Here is a 12883-nt window from a genome sequence, read left to right as displayed (position 1 = left end):
TGCAAAAATCGATATTAAACCCAAATCTATGTATAAATATTGTTTATCAGTCAAATTCGAATCGATGGAATATAAAATCATGACAGAAATAAATTGCACCATGGAATAGGCAGCCATATACTTGAAAATACCAAATGAGGTGACAAGAGCAGCACGACCTTCCTTAATGACATTGGGTACGGCCGCTATGGTGGGATTACGTGAGGTAAACGGCGAGGCTATAGATGATTCAGTTTCACTTAAGGAAATACCTGTGTGCGCCACTTTTAAGGCACCACAATCGTTAGCACCATCACCACACATGGCCACACAGTAGTCTAGATTTTGTAATTCCACTATGAGTGCTTGTTTCTGTTCGGGTGACATGCGTGCATAAATAACGCCGCGAGTCAAAAAGTTTTGCAATAAATCGGGAAAATGATCTTTAACAATTTGCCAAGTTTTGCCTACCATGGCAAAACGATAATTGTCACGCCATTTTTTGTCCTGTAAAGATTGAGCATTATTGGCAGACATTAATGGCGGCGGTTCCCCATCCATGGGTGTGGAAATGCCTAATTCTATATCATTATGAGTCCAAGTATCCATAGTTTCAACACTGCCACAACTTTTACTATTGGGCATGGTTAAAGAAGCAGCACTGGATAGTGAGGCCACATCTCCATTGAGTCTGTGATAGTTATTGTCGCCAGCATATGAGAGTGTATCAGTGGTATTGGAATTGGTTAAAGTGCCATTAGTTTTACCATTTGTTATTGAGGTAGAGGCACACGAAGCACTTCCCAAATCTAAAGTATAATACAATTCATAATTATGATGTTCCTGATCATGGCCATGACCATGACCATGATGGTGATGATGATGTTCATGACCATGATGATGATGATGTCCATGACCATGAGCATGTGTGTGCTCATGACCTTCGTCATTAGCTTCTGGCTTTAGTCTTACATTAACCGTTACCACTGGCTGGGTGGAGCTAACAATACCACAATCTCTGGCCACACTTAAGGCTGTCAATATATTATCTCCTGTTACCATTATAGTTCTAATTTCAGCTTTAGTCAAGGCTCCTATTACTTCTGTCGTATCGGGTTTCAAACGATTCTCCAAGACCACAAAACCCAAAAATTCTAAATCACATTCTACATTTTCACGTGCCAAACGTTGTACTTTAGTGAAATTGATTTTAGGACTCAACTGCTTATAAGCCATGGCTATGACACGATAACCCTGTTTAGCATAAATGGCCAACTGTTGGGAGAAGTTATCGGGTAAACTTTTTGGCACACACAATTGTTGCAACATCTCCGGCGAACCCTTACAGTAGACATTAAAATTCTTCTCACACAAGCGCCTGGTTATCACCGACATTCTTTGTAGATTAGAGGTAAAGGGAAATTCTCTTACCACACCATGATCATTATTCGATTCACCATTGAGTAAACCCACATCAGAGAGTAAATCATCAACAGATGATTGTCTCTCCCTGATATGACTTAAATTCTTTTCACTATCACTATCATCTCCTGTTACTTCTTCGATTTTACGATTTTTCTTTGGTTGTCTTACCACCGTCGATTGCAATAGACCTTCTGGTTGATTTTGTGGATCTTCCAAAATCCATCCAGTAGATTCGAACATTTTCAAATCCAAAGGATCACCCATCATTTTACCATTCATAATGGTAATCGAATGACATGTTACCATACCAAAGAGGAAATTATCACAAGGTAAACGATCAATTTGTTTGATGGGTATTTGAAATTGATTGGTAGCCGATTTGGGTACCACACCCCACATATCTAAACCGTCTTCGGTTAAGGTGCCGGTCTAGAAAAAGAAAATATATAGAATTATTACATAAGGAGACATATTACTGTAAATCTACTTAATAGACTAGTCCATAGACAAGACCACAGACTGGAGAATAGACTAGACCATAGACTAATCAATAGACTAGAGCATAGACTTGTCACTAGGTTAGTCCATTGACTAGCTAATACACTAGTACATAGACTATTCCATAGAATAAACCATAGACTAGACCATAGACTAGACCATAGACTAGATCATAGACTACACCCTAGACTAGTCCATTGAATAGATCATAGACTAGTCAATAGGCAAGTCAATAGACTAGAACATGGACTAGTCCATAGACTAGATCTTAGACCAGTCTATAGACATGATCATAGATTAGGCCATATGCTAGTCAATAGACTAGACAATAGTCTAGTCAACAGACTAGATCATAGACTAGACTATAGATTATTCAATAGACTATTCAAAAGAGTAGACCATAGGGTAGTCAATAGTTTAGTCCGTAGACTAGTCAGTAGTCTAGTCCATAGACTAGCCAATAGTATAGTCCATAGACTTGATCATAGACTAGTCCAAAGACTAATCCATAATCTAGACCATAGAATAGTACGTAGACTAGACCAAAGGCTAGTCAATAGGCTAGGCCATAGACTAGACAATAGACTAGACCATAGATTAGATAATAGACTATTCCAAAGACTAGATCAAATACTAGTCCAAAGACTAGTTCATATACTAGATCGTAGACTAGTCCATAGACTAGTCAACAGACTAGACCATAGGCTAGTTAATAGACTAGTCAATAACCTTGTTAATATACTAGTCTATTGACACCATAGTCTACACAATAGACTAATCCATAGACTATACCAAAGACTAGTTCATACACTAGTCGATAGACTAGACCATAGGCTACTTAATAGACTAGTCAGTAACCTAGTCCATAGACGAGACAGTAGACTAAACTGTCCAAGGACTAGTCAAGATACTAGACTAGAGTAAAAGTTAGACCAACCTTATCGAAACAGCAACAGTCAATGCTGCCGGCCACATTAATGGAACGCGGTGATATACAATAGATGCTATTACGTTCCAAACGTTTTTGGGCATAAAAGCGACCCACAGTCATGGCAGCGGGCAAGGCAGGAGGCACCACAATGGTTATCAAATCCAAAGATTCAACGGCAATCTTAACAGGATCCACATGACGTAAAATCTAAAAGGATTTAAACAAAATTTTACTATCCATACAAAATTTCTCTACAATATTACAAATTCAATAACTTACCTTACTCACTAACGTATAGATGAAACCGATTAAGGCAATAAGACCCAAAAATTCAATAAATTTATAGGAATCTTGTTCAAATTTATAATCAACTGGTGGTGGATATAATATAGAACGTATTAAACCACCTTTGGCAGTTATGTTACCAGTATTAATGACTATAGCCAAAACCTTTTCCGAACCAATTAAACGTGTTTGTATCACTTTAGTGCCGCAGAAAAGTGTGTGGCGTGCATGTTCTTTCTTATCGAATATAACATCACGTTTCATGGGCAGGGGAGTTTTGGTAACAGGTACACTTTCACCTTAACAGAAGAGAGATTGAGAAACACAATATTTAAAGTCATGAAACAATTATAAATATGTTCACTAATTACCCGTCAACATAGATTCATCTAGAATACAATTGCCCGCCAATAAAACAGCATCACATTGCATAGTACAACCACTAGAGGGTATTTCTATTATATCGCCCGGTACCAGGCATTGGGTGGGTAATTCTTGTACATCTCCCTTTTCGCTAACAATCAAAGCTGTTCCCGTATTATGAACCGTTTCACGTAAAGCATCTTGATTCTATAAACATCATTACATTAATAAAAAACCTATTAAATATTTTGTTAAATTCTTTAAAATTACCTTTTTAGTTTGAACTATCGACATGGTTATGCCAAATACTGACATCAATACAATAACACAGGCATAGTAGTAATAGTCATAGGCAAACCATAATGCCACCGAAAATATTTGAAAAACATAAAATGGATTAAGTACTTCTAAGAACAATAGTGTCTTAACATCTTTATAAGGAACTGTTATTTCATTCGGTCCATAAACCAAGCGTCTAGCAATCTGTTCTTGTGCATTTAAACCTTTCTGTTGATGGAAATATGTATTCAAAACATCGACATCTAGACCCTGTAGTTTATCGAAGGTTTGCGTTTGTGAATTCCAGGCATAACGCAATTGTTTACAATTGAAAATACGGGCACTGGAACAATCTGTTAAAAAAAGAAAAAAGAAATTAAATTAAATTAAATTAAATTGTATTAATGACGTCAACTACATAATTTTTCTGAATTTGTGATAGCCACTTATTTTTTTCGTTATCGTTAATAATCTTGTTATAATTTAAGACGAAATAACGAAATCAATTGTTATATTTTTATATTGATAAAAACGTTTTAATTAGAACAGTGGCATTTTTAGGGCCATTTTAAAAACGTTTTATTGCGGACAAATTAATCACGGGATTTGAAAAAAAAATCAATTCGTTTAAATTGTATTCGATAAAGTGATAAGACGGCTCATGAATCAGAGTAAATGTTAGCAATAAGGTAACAGAATCTGACCAACTTTTTGGGAACAATTTTAATTGAATCTCAGCAACTTTCAAATTAACAAGTTGAACAGATTCCAAGCAACTTTTAAGTATTAAAGACTATAGTCTAGTCTATAGTCTAGTCTATAGTCTAGTCTAGTAGTCTATAGTCTAGTCTATAGTCTAGTCTATAGTCTAGTCTCTATAGTCTAGTCTAGTATAGTCTATAGTCTAGTCTATAGTCTAGTCTATAGTCTAGTCTATAGTCTAGTCTATAGTCTAGTCTATAGTCTAGTCTATAGTCTAGTCTATAGTCTAGTCTATAGTCTAGTCTATAGTCTAGTCTATAGTCTCTAGTCTAGTAGTCTAGTCTATAGTCTAGTCTATAGTCTAGTCTATAGTCTAGTCTATAGTCTAGTCTATAGTCTATATAGTCTAGTCTATAGTCTAGTCTATAGTCTAGTCTATAGTCTAGTCTATAGTCTAGTCTATAGTCTAGTCTAGTCTATAGTCTAGTCTATAGTCTAGTCTATAGTCTAGTCTATAGTCTAGTCTATAGTCTAGTCTATAGTCTAGTCTATAGTCTAGTCTATAGTCTAGTCTATAGTCTAGTCTATAGTCTAGTCTATAGTCTAGTCTATAGTCTAGTCTATAGTCTAGTCTATAGTCTAGTCTATAGTCTAGTCTATAGTCTAGTCTATAGTCTAGTCTATAGTCTAGTCTATAGTCTAGTCTATAGTCTAGTCTATAGTCTAGTCTATAGTCTAGTCTATAGTCTAGTCTATAGTCTAGTCTATAGTCTAGTCTATAGTCTAGTCTATAGTCTAGTCTATAGTCTAGTCTATAGTCTAGTCTATAGTCTAGTCTATAGTCTAGTCTATAGTCTAGTCTATAGTCTAGTCTATAGTCTAGTCTATAGTCTAGTCTATAGTCTAGTCTATAGTCTAGTCTATAGTCTAGTCTATAGAGTCTATAGTCTAGTCTATAGTCTAGTCTATAGTCTAGTCTATAGTCTAGTCTATAGTCTAGTCTATAGTCTAGTCTATAGTCTAGTCTATAGTCTAGTCTATAGTCTAGTCTATAGTCTAGTCTATAGTCTAGTCTATAGTCTAGTCTATAGTCTAGTCTATAGTCTAGTCTATAGTCTAGTCTATAGTCTAGTCTATAGTCTAGTCTATAGTCTAGTCTATAGTAGTCTATAGTCTAGTCTATAGTATAGTCTATAGTCTAGTCAATAGTCTAGTCTATAGTCTAGTCTATAGTCTAGTCTATAGTCTAGTCTATAGTCTAGTCTATAGTCTAGTCTATAGTCTAGTCTATAGTCTAGTCTATAGTCTAGTCTATAGTCTAGTCTATAGTCTAGTCTATAGTCTAGTCTATAGTCTAGTCTATAGTCTAGTCTATAGTCTAGTCTATAGTCTAGTCTATAGTCTAGTCTATAGTCTAGTCTATAGTCTAGTCTATAGTCTAGTCTATAGTCTAGTCTATAGTCTAGTCTATAGTCTAGTCTATAGTCTAGTCTATAGTCTAGTCTATAGTCTAGTCTATAGTCTAGTCTATAGTCTAGTCTATAGTCTAGTCTATAGTCTAGTCTATAGTCTAGTCTATAGTCTAGTCTATAGTCTAGTCTATAGTCTAGTCTATAGTCTAGTCTATAGTCTAGGTATAGTCTAGTCTATAGTCTAGTCTATAGTCTAGTCTATAGTCTAGTCTATAGTCTAGTCTATAGTCTAGTCTATAGTCTAGTCTATAGTCTAGTCTATAGTCTAGTCTATAGTCTAGTCTATAGTCTAGTCTATAGTCTAGTCTATAGTCTAGTCTATAGTCTAGTCTATAGTCTAGTCTATAGTCTAGTCTATAGTCTAGTCTATAGTCTAGTCTATAGTCTAGTCTATAGTCTAGTCTATAGTCTAGTCTATAGTCTAGTCTATAGTCTAGTCTATAGTCTAGTCTATAGTCTAGTCTATAGTCTAGTCTATAGTCTAGTCTATAGTCTAGTCTATAGTCTAGTCTATAGTCTAGTCTATAGTCTAGTCTATAGTCTAGTCTATAGTCTAGTCTATAGTCTAGTCTATAGTCTAGTCTATAGTCTAGTCTAGTCTAGTCTATAGTCTAGTCTATAGTCTAGTCTATAGTCTAGTCTATAGTCTAGTCTATAGTCTAGTCTATAAGTCTAGTCTATAGTCTAGTCTATAGTCTAGTCTATAGTCTAGTCTATAGTCTAGTCTATAGTCTAGTCTATAGTCTAGTCTATAGTCTAGTCTATAGTCTAGTCTATAGTCTAGTCTATAGTCTAGTCTATAGTCTAGTCTATAGTCTAGTCTATATAGTCTAGTCTATAGTAGTCTATAGTCTAGTCTAGTAGTCTATAGTCTAGTCTATAGTCTAGTCTATAGTCTAGTCTATAGTCTAGTCTATAGTCTAGTCTATAGTCTAGTCTATAGTCTAGTCTATAGTCTAGTCTATAGTCTAGTCTATAGTCTAGTCTATAGTCTAGTCTATAGTCTAGTCTATAGTCTAGTCTATAGTCTAGTCTATAGTCTAGTCTATAGTCTAGTCTATAGTCTAGTCTATAGTCTAGTCTATAGTCTAGTCTAGTCTAAGTCTAGTCTATAGTCTAGTCTATAGTCTAGTCTATAGTCTAGTCTATAGTCTAGTCTATAGTCTAGTCATAGTCTAGTCTATAGTCTAGTCTATAGTCTAGTCTAGTCTAGTCTAGTCTATAGTCTAGTCTATAGTCTAGTCTATAGTCTAGTCTATAGTCTAGTCTATAGTCTAGTCTATAGTCTAGTCTATAGTCTGTCTATAGTCTAGTCTATAGTCTAGTCTATAGTCTAGTCTATAGTCTAGTCTATAGTCTAGTTATAGTCTAGTCTATGTCTAGTCTATAGTCTAGTCTATAGTCTAGTCTATAGGTCTAGTCTATAGTCTAGTCTATGTCTAGTCTATAGTCTAGTCTATAGTCTAGTCTATAGTCTAGTCTATAGTCTAGTCTATAGTCTAGTCTATAGTCTAGTCTATAGTCTAGTCTATAGTCTAGTCTATAGTCTAGTCTATAGTCTAGTCTATAGTCTAGTCTATAGTCTAGTCTATAGTCTAGTCTATAGTCTAGTCTATAGTCTAGTCTATAGTCTAGTCTATAGTCTAGTCTATGTCTAGTCTATAGTCTAGTCTAGTCTAGTCTATAGGTCTAGTCTATAGTCTAGTCTATAGTCTAGTCTATAGTCTAGTCTATAGTCTAGTCTATAGTCTAGTCTATAGTCTAGTCTATAGTCTAGTCTATAGTCTAGTCTATAGTCTAGTCTATAGTCTAGTCTATAGTCTAGTCTATAGTCTAGTCTATAGTCTAGTCTATAGTCTAGTCTATAGTCTAGTCTATAGTCTAGTCTATAGTCTAGTCTATAGTCTATCTATAGTCTAGTCTAGTCTAGTCTATAGTCTAGTCTATAGTCTAGTCTAGTCTAGTCTAGTCTATAGTCTAGTCTAGTCTATAGTCTAGTCTATAGTCTAGTCTATAGTCTAGTCTAGTCTAGTCTAGTCTAGTCTATAGTCTAGTCTATAGTCTAGTCTAGTCTAGTCTAGTCTAGTCTAGTCTATAGTCTAGTCTAGTCTAGTCTAGTCTAGTCTAGTCTAGTCTATAGTCTAGTCTAGTCTAGTCTAGTCTAGTCTAGTCTAGTCTAGTCTAGTCTAGTCTAGTCTAGTCTAGTCTAGTCTAGTCTAGTCTAGTCTAGTCTAGTCTAGTCTAGTCTATAGTCTAGTCTAGTCTATAGTCTAGTCTAGTCTAGTCTATAGTCTAGTTTATAGTCTAGTCTATAGTCTAGTCTATAGTCTAGTTTATAGTCTAGTCTATAGTCTAGTCTATAGTCTAGTCTATAGTCTAGTCTATAGTCTAGTCTATAGTCTAGTCTATAGTCTAGTCTATAGTCTAGTCTATAGTCTAGTCTATAGTCTAGTCTATAGTCTAGTCTATAGTCTAGTCTATAGTCTAGTCTATAGTCTAGTCTATAGTCTAGTCTATAGTCTAGTCTATAGTCTAGTCTATAGTCTAGTCTATAGTCTAGTCTATAGTCTAGTCTATAGTCTAGTCTATAGTCTAGTCTATAGTCTAGTCTATAGTCTAGTCTATAGTCTAGTCTATAGTCTAGTCTATAGTCTAGTCTATAGTCTAGTCTATAGTCTAGTCTATAGTCTAGTCTATAGTCTAGTCTATAGTCTAGTCTATAGTCTAGTCTATAGTCTAGTCTATAGTCTAGTCTATAGTCTAGTCTATAGTCTAGTCTATAGTCTAGTCTATAGTCTAGTCTATAGTCTAGTCTATAGTCTAGTCTATAGTCTAGTCTATAGTCTAGTCTATAGTCTAGTCTATAGTCTAGTCTATAGTCTAGTCTATAGTCTAGTATAGTCTAGTCATAGTCTAGTCTATAGTCTAGTCTATAGTCTAGTCTGTAGTCTAGTCTGTAGGCTAGTCTATAGTCTAGTCTATAGTCTCGTCTATAGTCTAGTCTATAGTCTAGTCTATAGTCTAGTCTATAGTCTAGTCTATAGTCTAGTCTATTGTCTAGTCTATAGTCTAGTCTATAGTCTAGTCTATAGTTTACACTTGACGTTCAGAATATAAAATTTTTTTATCTTACTTACACTTAAATTGTCCCGTTTCAAAATGCATCGATAAATGAAATTCTTTTCATCAATATTAGCTACTGCATCTATACTATTACAACCATTTGCTAAATTTTCATTATTCGATGATTTTTTCTTTAATTGTTTCGCCCGTTTCAATTGGTCCTGTCTGGAATATAAAAAGAAAAAAATTATTATAAATTTCAATTAGAAACTGATTGTTAAACCTACCTTAAGGTATTAAAATCTAATGTTTGTATTTGTTTAACATAATAGATTTTATGTTTTCCCTTATAGTCTTCTTGGACTAAAACTTTTTCAGCTTCTTCCAGAGGACATATTTCATGGGTGGCCATTAAATACCAATGACGCCACCAATGTAATATTAAACGTAAAAGGCCACCAGTCAAACATATGCAAAGCCAACATAAAAATGTTCTTAGATTTGACCGGCGATAGCCGGTTATATTCATTTCATCATCTTCGTTGGGATTTAATAAACCAAAACATGGTTTTTTATCTGTAAAAGAGAAAGATAAATGGAAAATGTGTTTAAATATTTCTGTTTTATCATTGCGTTAATAAAGTTTATTATTTTTTGTTTCTTTTTTTATAATCTTAGTGCAATAAATCTATTATTTTAAATGTTAACTGCCTTCTAATATTGTAGCGTAGAAACCTTTGAGATTAGGGTTTTTATAATTGTTTAAATACGTTGAAATATTTGTGTAATTAAGTTAGTTAGAAATAATTTTAATTTTATTTTATTTTCATTTACGTACTTCCACGTCTATATATAGGCCAAAATAATTAAAATGCAAACAATGTTTTCAGTCTAAAACTTATTTCGTAATATGAAATTTATGATTTTTTTTATTCTCAAGACATAAAGCAGACAATAAAGTGGTCAGGGTGGAGGAAATACAATATTTAATATTTAAAACTCTTTATTGGCGAACATGAAATTTTAGTGGCCTGATCTGTATGGCTGTCAGTTTAGAGAGGTTGGATTCTATATGGGGAGCTTATCATAGAATTGAGTGTGTCTGCCTGCTGATTAGACAGCTACTCTATATAGAGCTAAATATTGAGATTAATATCAGATCAGTTGAAAAGATCATATTTTAATAAACATTTGTTAGATATAGATATGGTTTGATATTAATATATTATACTAGTCTATTTTATAGCGCAGTTCAGTCTGTATAGTCTAGTCTAACTTATAGTGTGCTATTTATTCTAGTCTACAGTCTAGTGTGTTGCTAAAATATATGTATTTGAGTCAAATTTGAAGTCTAATTTACTCTACAGTCTAGTCTATAGTCTAGTCTATACTCTAGTATATAGTCTAGTCTATAGTCTAGTCTATAGTCTAGTCTATAGTCTAGTCTATAGTCTAGTCTATAGTCTAGTCTATAGTCTAGTCTATAGTCTAGTCTATAGTCTAGTCTATAGTCTAGTCTATAGTCTAGTCTATAGTCTAGTCTATAGTCTAGTCTATAGTCTAGTCTATAGTCTAGTCTATAGTCTAGTCTATAGTCTAGTCTATAGTCTAGTCTATAGTCTAGTCTATAGTCTAGTCTATAGTCTAGTCTATAGTCTAGTCTATAGTCTAGTCTATAGTCTAGTCTATAGTCTAGTCTAAGTATAGTCTATAGTCTAGTCTAAGTATAGTCTATAATCTAGTCTACTATCTAGTCTATTATCTAGTTTACAATCTAGTCTATATCCTACTTTTCAGTATAGTCTGTAGAGAAGTATATAGCCTAGTCTATAGCTTGGTCTTTAGTTCAGTTTATAGTTTAGTCTAGCCTATAGTTTAGTTTTTAGTCTAGTCTTTAGTTAAGTCTTTAGTCCAGTCTGTAGTTAGTCTACAGTCAAGTCTATAATCTAGTCTGTAGTCTAGTCTATAGTCTAGTCTAGTCTATAGTCTAGTCTAGTCTATAGTCTAGTCTATAGTCTAGTCCATAGTCTAGTCTATAGTCTAGTCTATAGTCTAGTCCATAGTCTAGTCTATAGTCTAGTCTATAGTCTAGTCTATAGTCTAGTCTGTAGTCTAGTCTATAGTCTGGTCTATAGCCTAGTCTATAGTCTAGTCTATAGTCTAGTCTATAGTCTAGTCTACGGTCTAGTCTATAGTCTAGTCTATAGTCTAGTCTATAGTCTAGTCTATAGTCTAGTCCATAGTCTAGTCTATAGTCTAGTCTATAGTCTAGTCTATAGTCTAGTCTATAGTCTAGTCTAGTCTATAGTCTAGTCTATAGTCTAGTCTATAGTCTAGTCTATAGTCTAGTCTATAGTCTAGTCTATAGTCTAGTCTATAGTCTAGTCTATAGTCTAGTCTATAGTCTAGTCTATAGTCTAGTCTATAGTCTAGTCTATAGTCTAGTCTATAGTCTAGTCTATAGTCTAGTCTATAGTCTAGTCTATAGTCTAGTCTATAGTCTAGTCTATAGTCTAGTCTATAGTCTAGTCTATAGTCCTATAGTCTAGTCTATAGTCTAGTCTATAGTCTAGTCTATAGTCTAGTCTATAGTCTAGTCTATAGTCTAGTCTATAGTCTAGTCTATAGTCTAGTCTATAGTCTAGTCTATAGTCTAGTCTATAGTCTAGTCTATAGTCTAGTCTATAGTCTAGTCTATAGTCTAGTCTATAGTCTAGTCTATAGTCTAGTCTATAGTCTAGTCTATAGTAGTCTATAGTCTAGTCTAAGTCTAGTCTATAGTCTAGTCTATAGTCTAGTCTATAGTCTAGTCTATAGTCTAGTCTATAGTCTAGTCTATAGTCTAGTCTATAGTCTAGTCTATAGTCTAGTCTATAGTCTAGTCTATAGTCTAGTCTATAGTCTAGTCTATAGTCTAGTCTATAGTCTAGTCTATAGTCTAGTCTATAATCTAGTCTATAGTCTAGTCTATAGTCTAGTCTATAGTCTAGTTTTTGGCTAGTCTATAGTCTAGTCTATAGTCTAGTTTATAGTCTAGTCTATAGTCTAGTCTATAGTCTAGTCTATAGTCTAGTGTATAGTCTAGTCTATAGTCTAGTCTATAGTCTAGTCTATAGTCGAGTCTATAGTCTAGTCTATAGTCTAGTCTATAGTCTAGTCTAGTCTATAGTCTAGTCTATAGTCTAGTCTATAGTCTAGTCTATAGTCTAGTCTATAGTCTAGTCTATAGTCTAGTCTATAGTATAGTCTAGTCTATAGTCTAGTCTATCGTCTAGTCTATAGTCTAGTATTATAGTCTATAGTCTAGTCTATAGTCTAGTCTATAGTCTAGTCTATAGTCTAGTCTATAGTCTAGTCTATAGTCTAGTCTATAGTCTAGTCTATAGTCTAGTCTAGTCTATAGTCTAGTCTATAGTCTAGTCTATAGTCTAGTCTATAGTCTAGTCTATAGTCTAGTCTATAGTCTAGTCTATAGTCTAGTCTATAGTCTAGTCTATAGTCTAGTCTATAGTCTAGTCTATAGTCTAGTCTAGTCTAGTCTATAGTCTAGTCTATAGTCTAGTCTATAGTCTAGTCTATAGTCTAGTCTATAGTCTAGTCTATCTATAGTCTAGTCTAGTCTATAGACTAGTCTATAGTCTAATCTATAGTCTAGTCTATAGTCTAGTCTATAGTCTAGTCTATAGTCTAGTCTATAGTCTAGTCTATAGTCTAGTCTATAGTCTAGTCTATAGTCTAGTCTAGTCTAGTCTATAGTCTAGTCTATAGTCTAGTCTATAGTCTAGTCTATAGTCTAGTCTATAGTCTAGTCTATAGTCTAGTCTATAGTCTAGTGTATAGTCTAGTCTATAGTCTAGTCTAAAGTATATAAGCGTATATTGATATG

At 33.9% G+C, this 12883-nt stretch overlaps 1 protein-coding gene across 1 annotated transcript in view; it reads right to left on the bottom strand.

Moving 5' to 3' along the window:
• Positions 1 to 12883, bottom strand: part of LOC119603734 (probable cation-transporting ATPase 13A3) — a 44034-nt gene that overhangs the window by 3832 nt on the left and 27319 nt on the right. Inside the window, 8 exon segments of the mRNA XM_037955892.1 lie at positions 3 to 1833; positions 2840 to 3040; positions 3113 to 3417; positions 3490 to 3688; positions 3752 to 4113; positions 9072 to 9113; positions 9116 to 9222; positions 9285 to 9573. Coding sequence (XP_037811820.1) covers positions 3 to 1833; positions 2840 to 3040; positions 3113 to 3417; positions 3490 to 3688; positions 3752 to 4113; positions 9072 to 9113; positions 9116 to 9222; positions 9285 to 9573 — 3336 coding nt within the window.

This window comes from Lucilia sericata, unplaced genomic scaffold, assembly GCF_015586225.1.
Source record: "Lucilia sericata isolate MDLA Ls3-8-SP2 unplaced genomic scaffold, ASM1558622v1 Contig000332F_arrow, whole genome shotgun sequence".
In the NCBI taxonomy this organism is placed as follows: Eukaryota; Metazoa; Arthropoda; class Insecta; order Diptera; family Calliphoridae; genus Lucilia; species Lucilia sericata.
The sequence above is the reverse complement of the archived record's forward strand: the minus strand, read 5'-3'. Positions and strand labels throughout refer to the sequence as shown.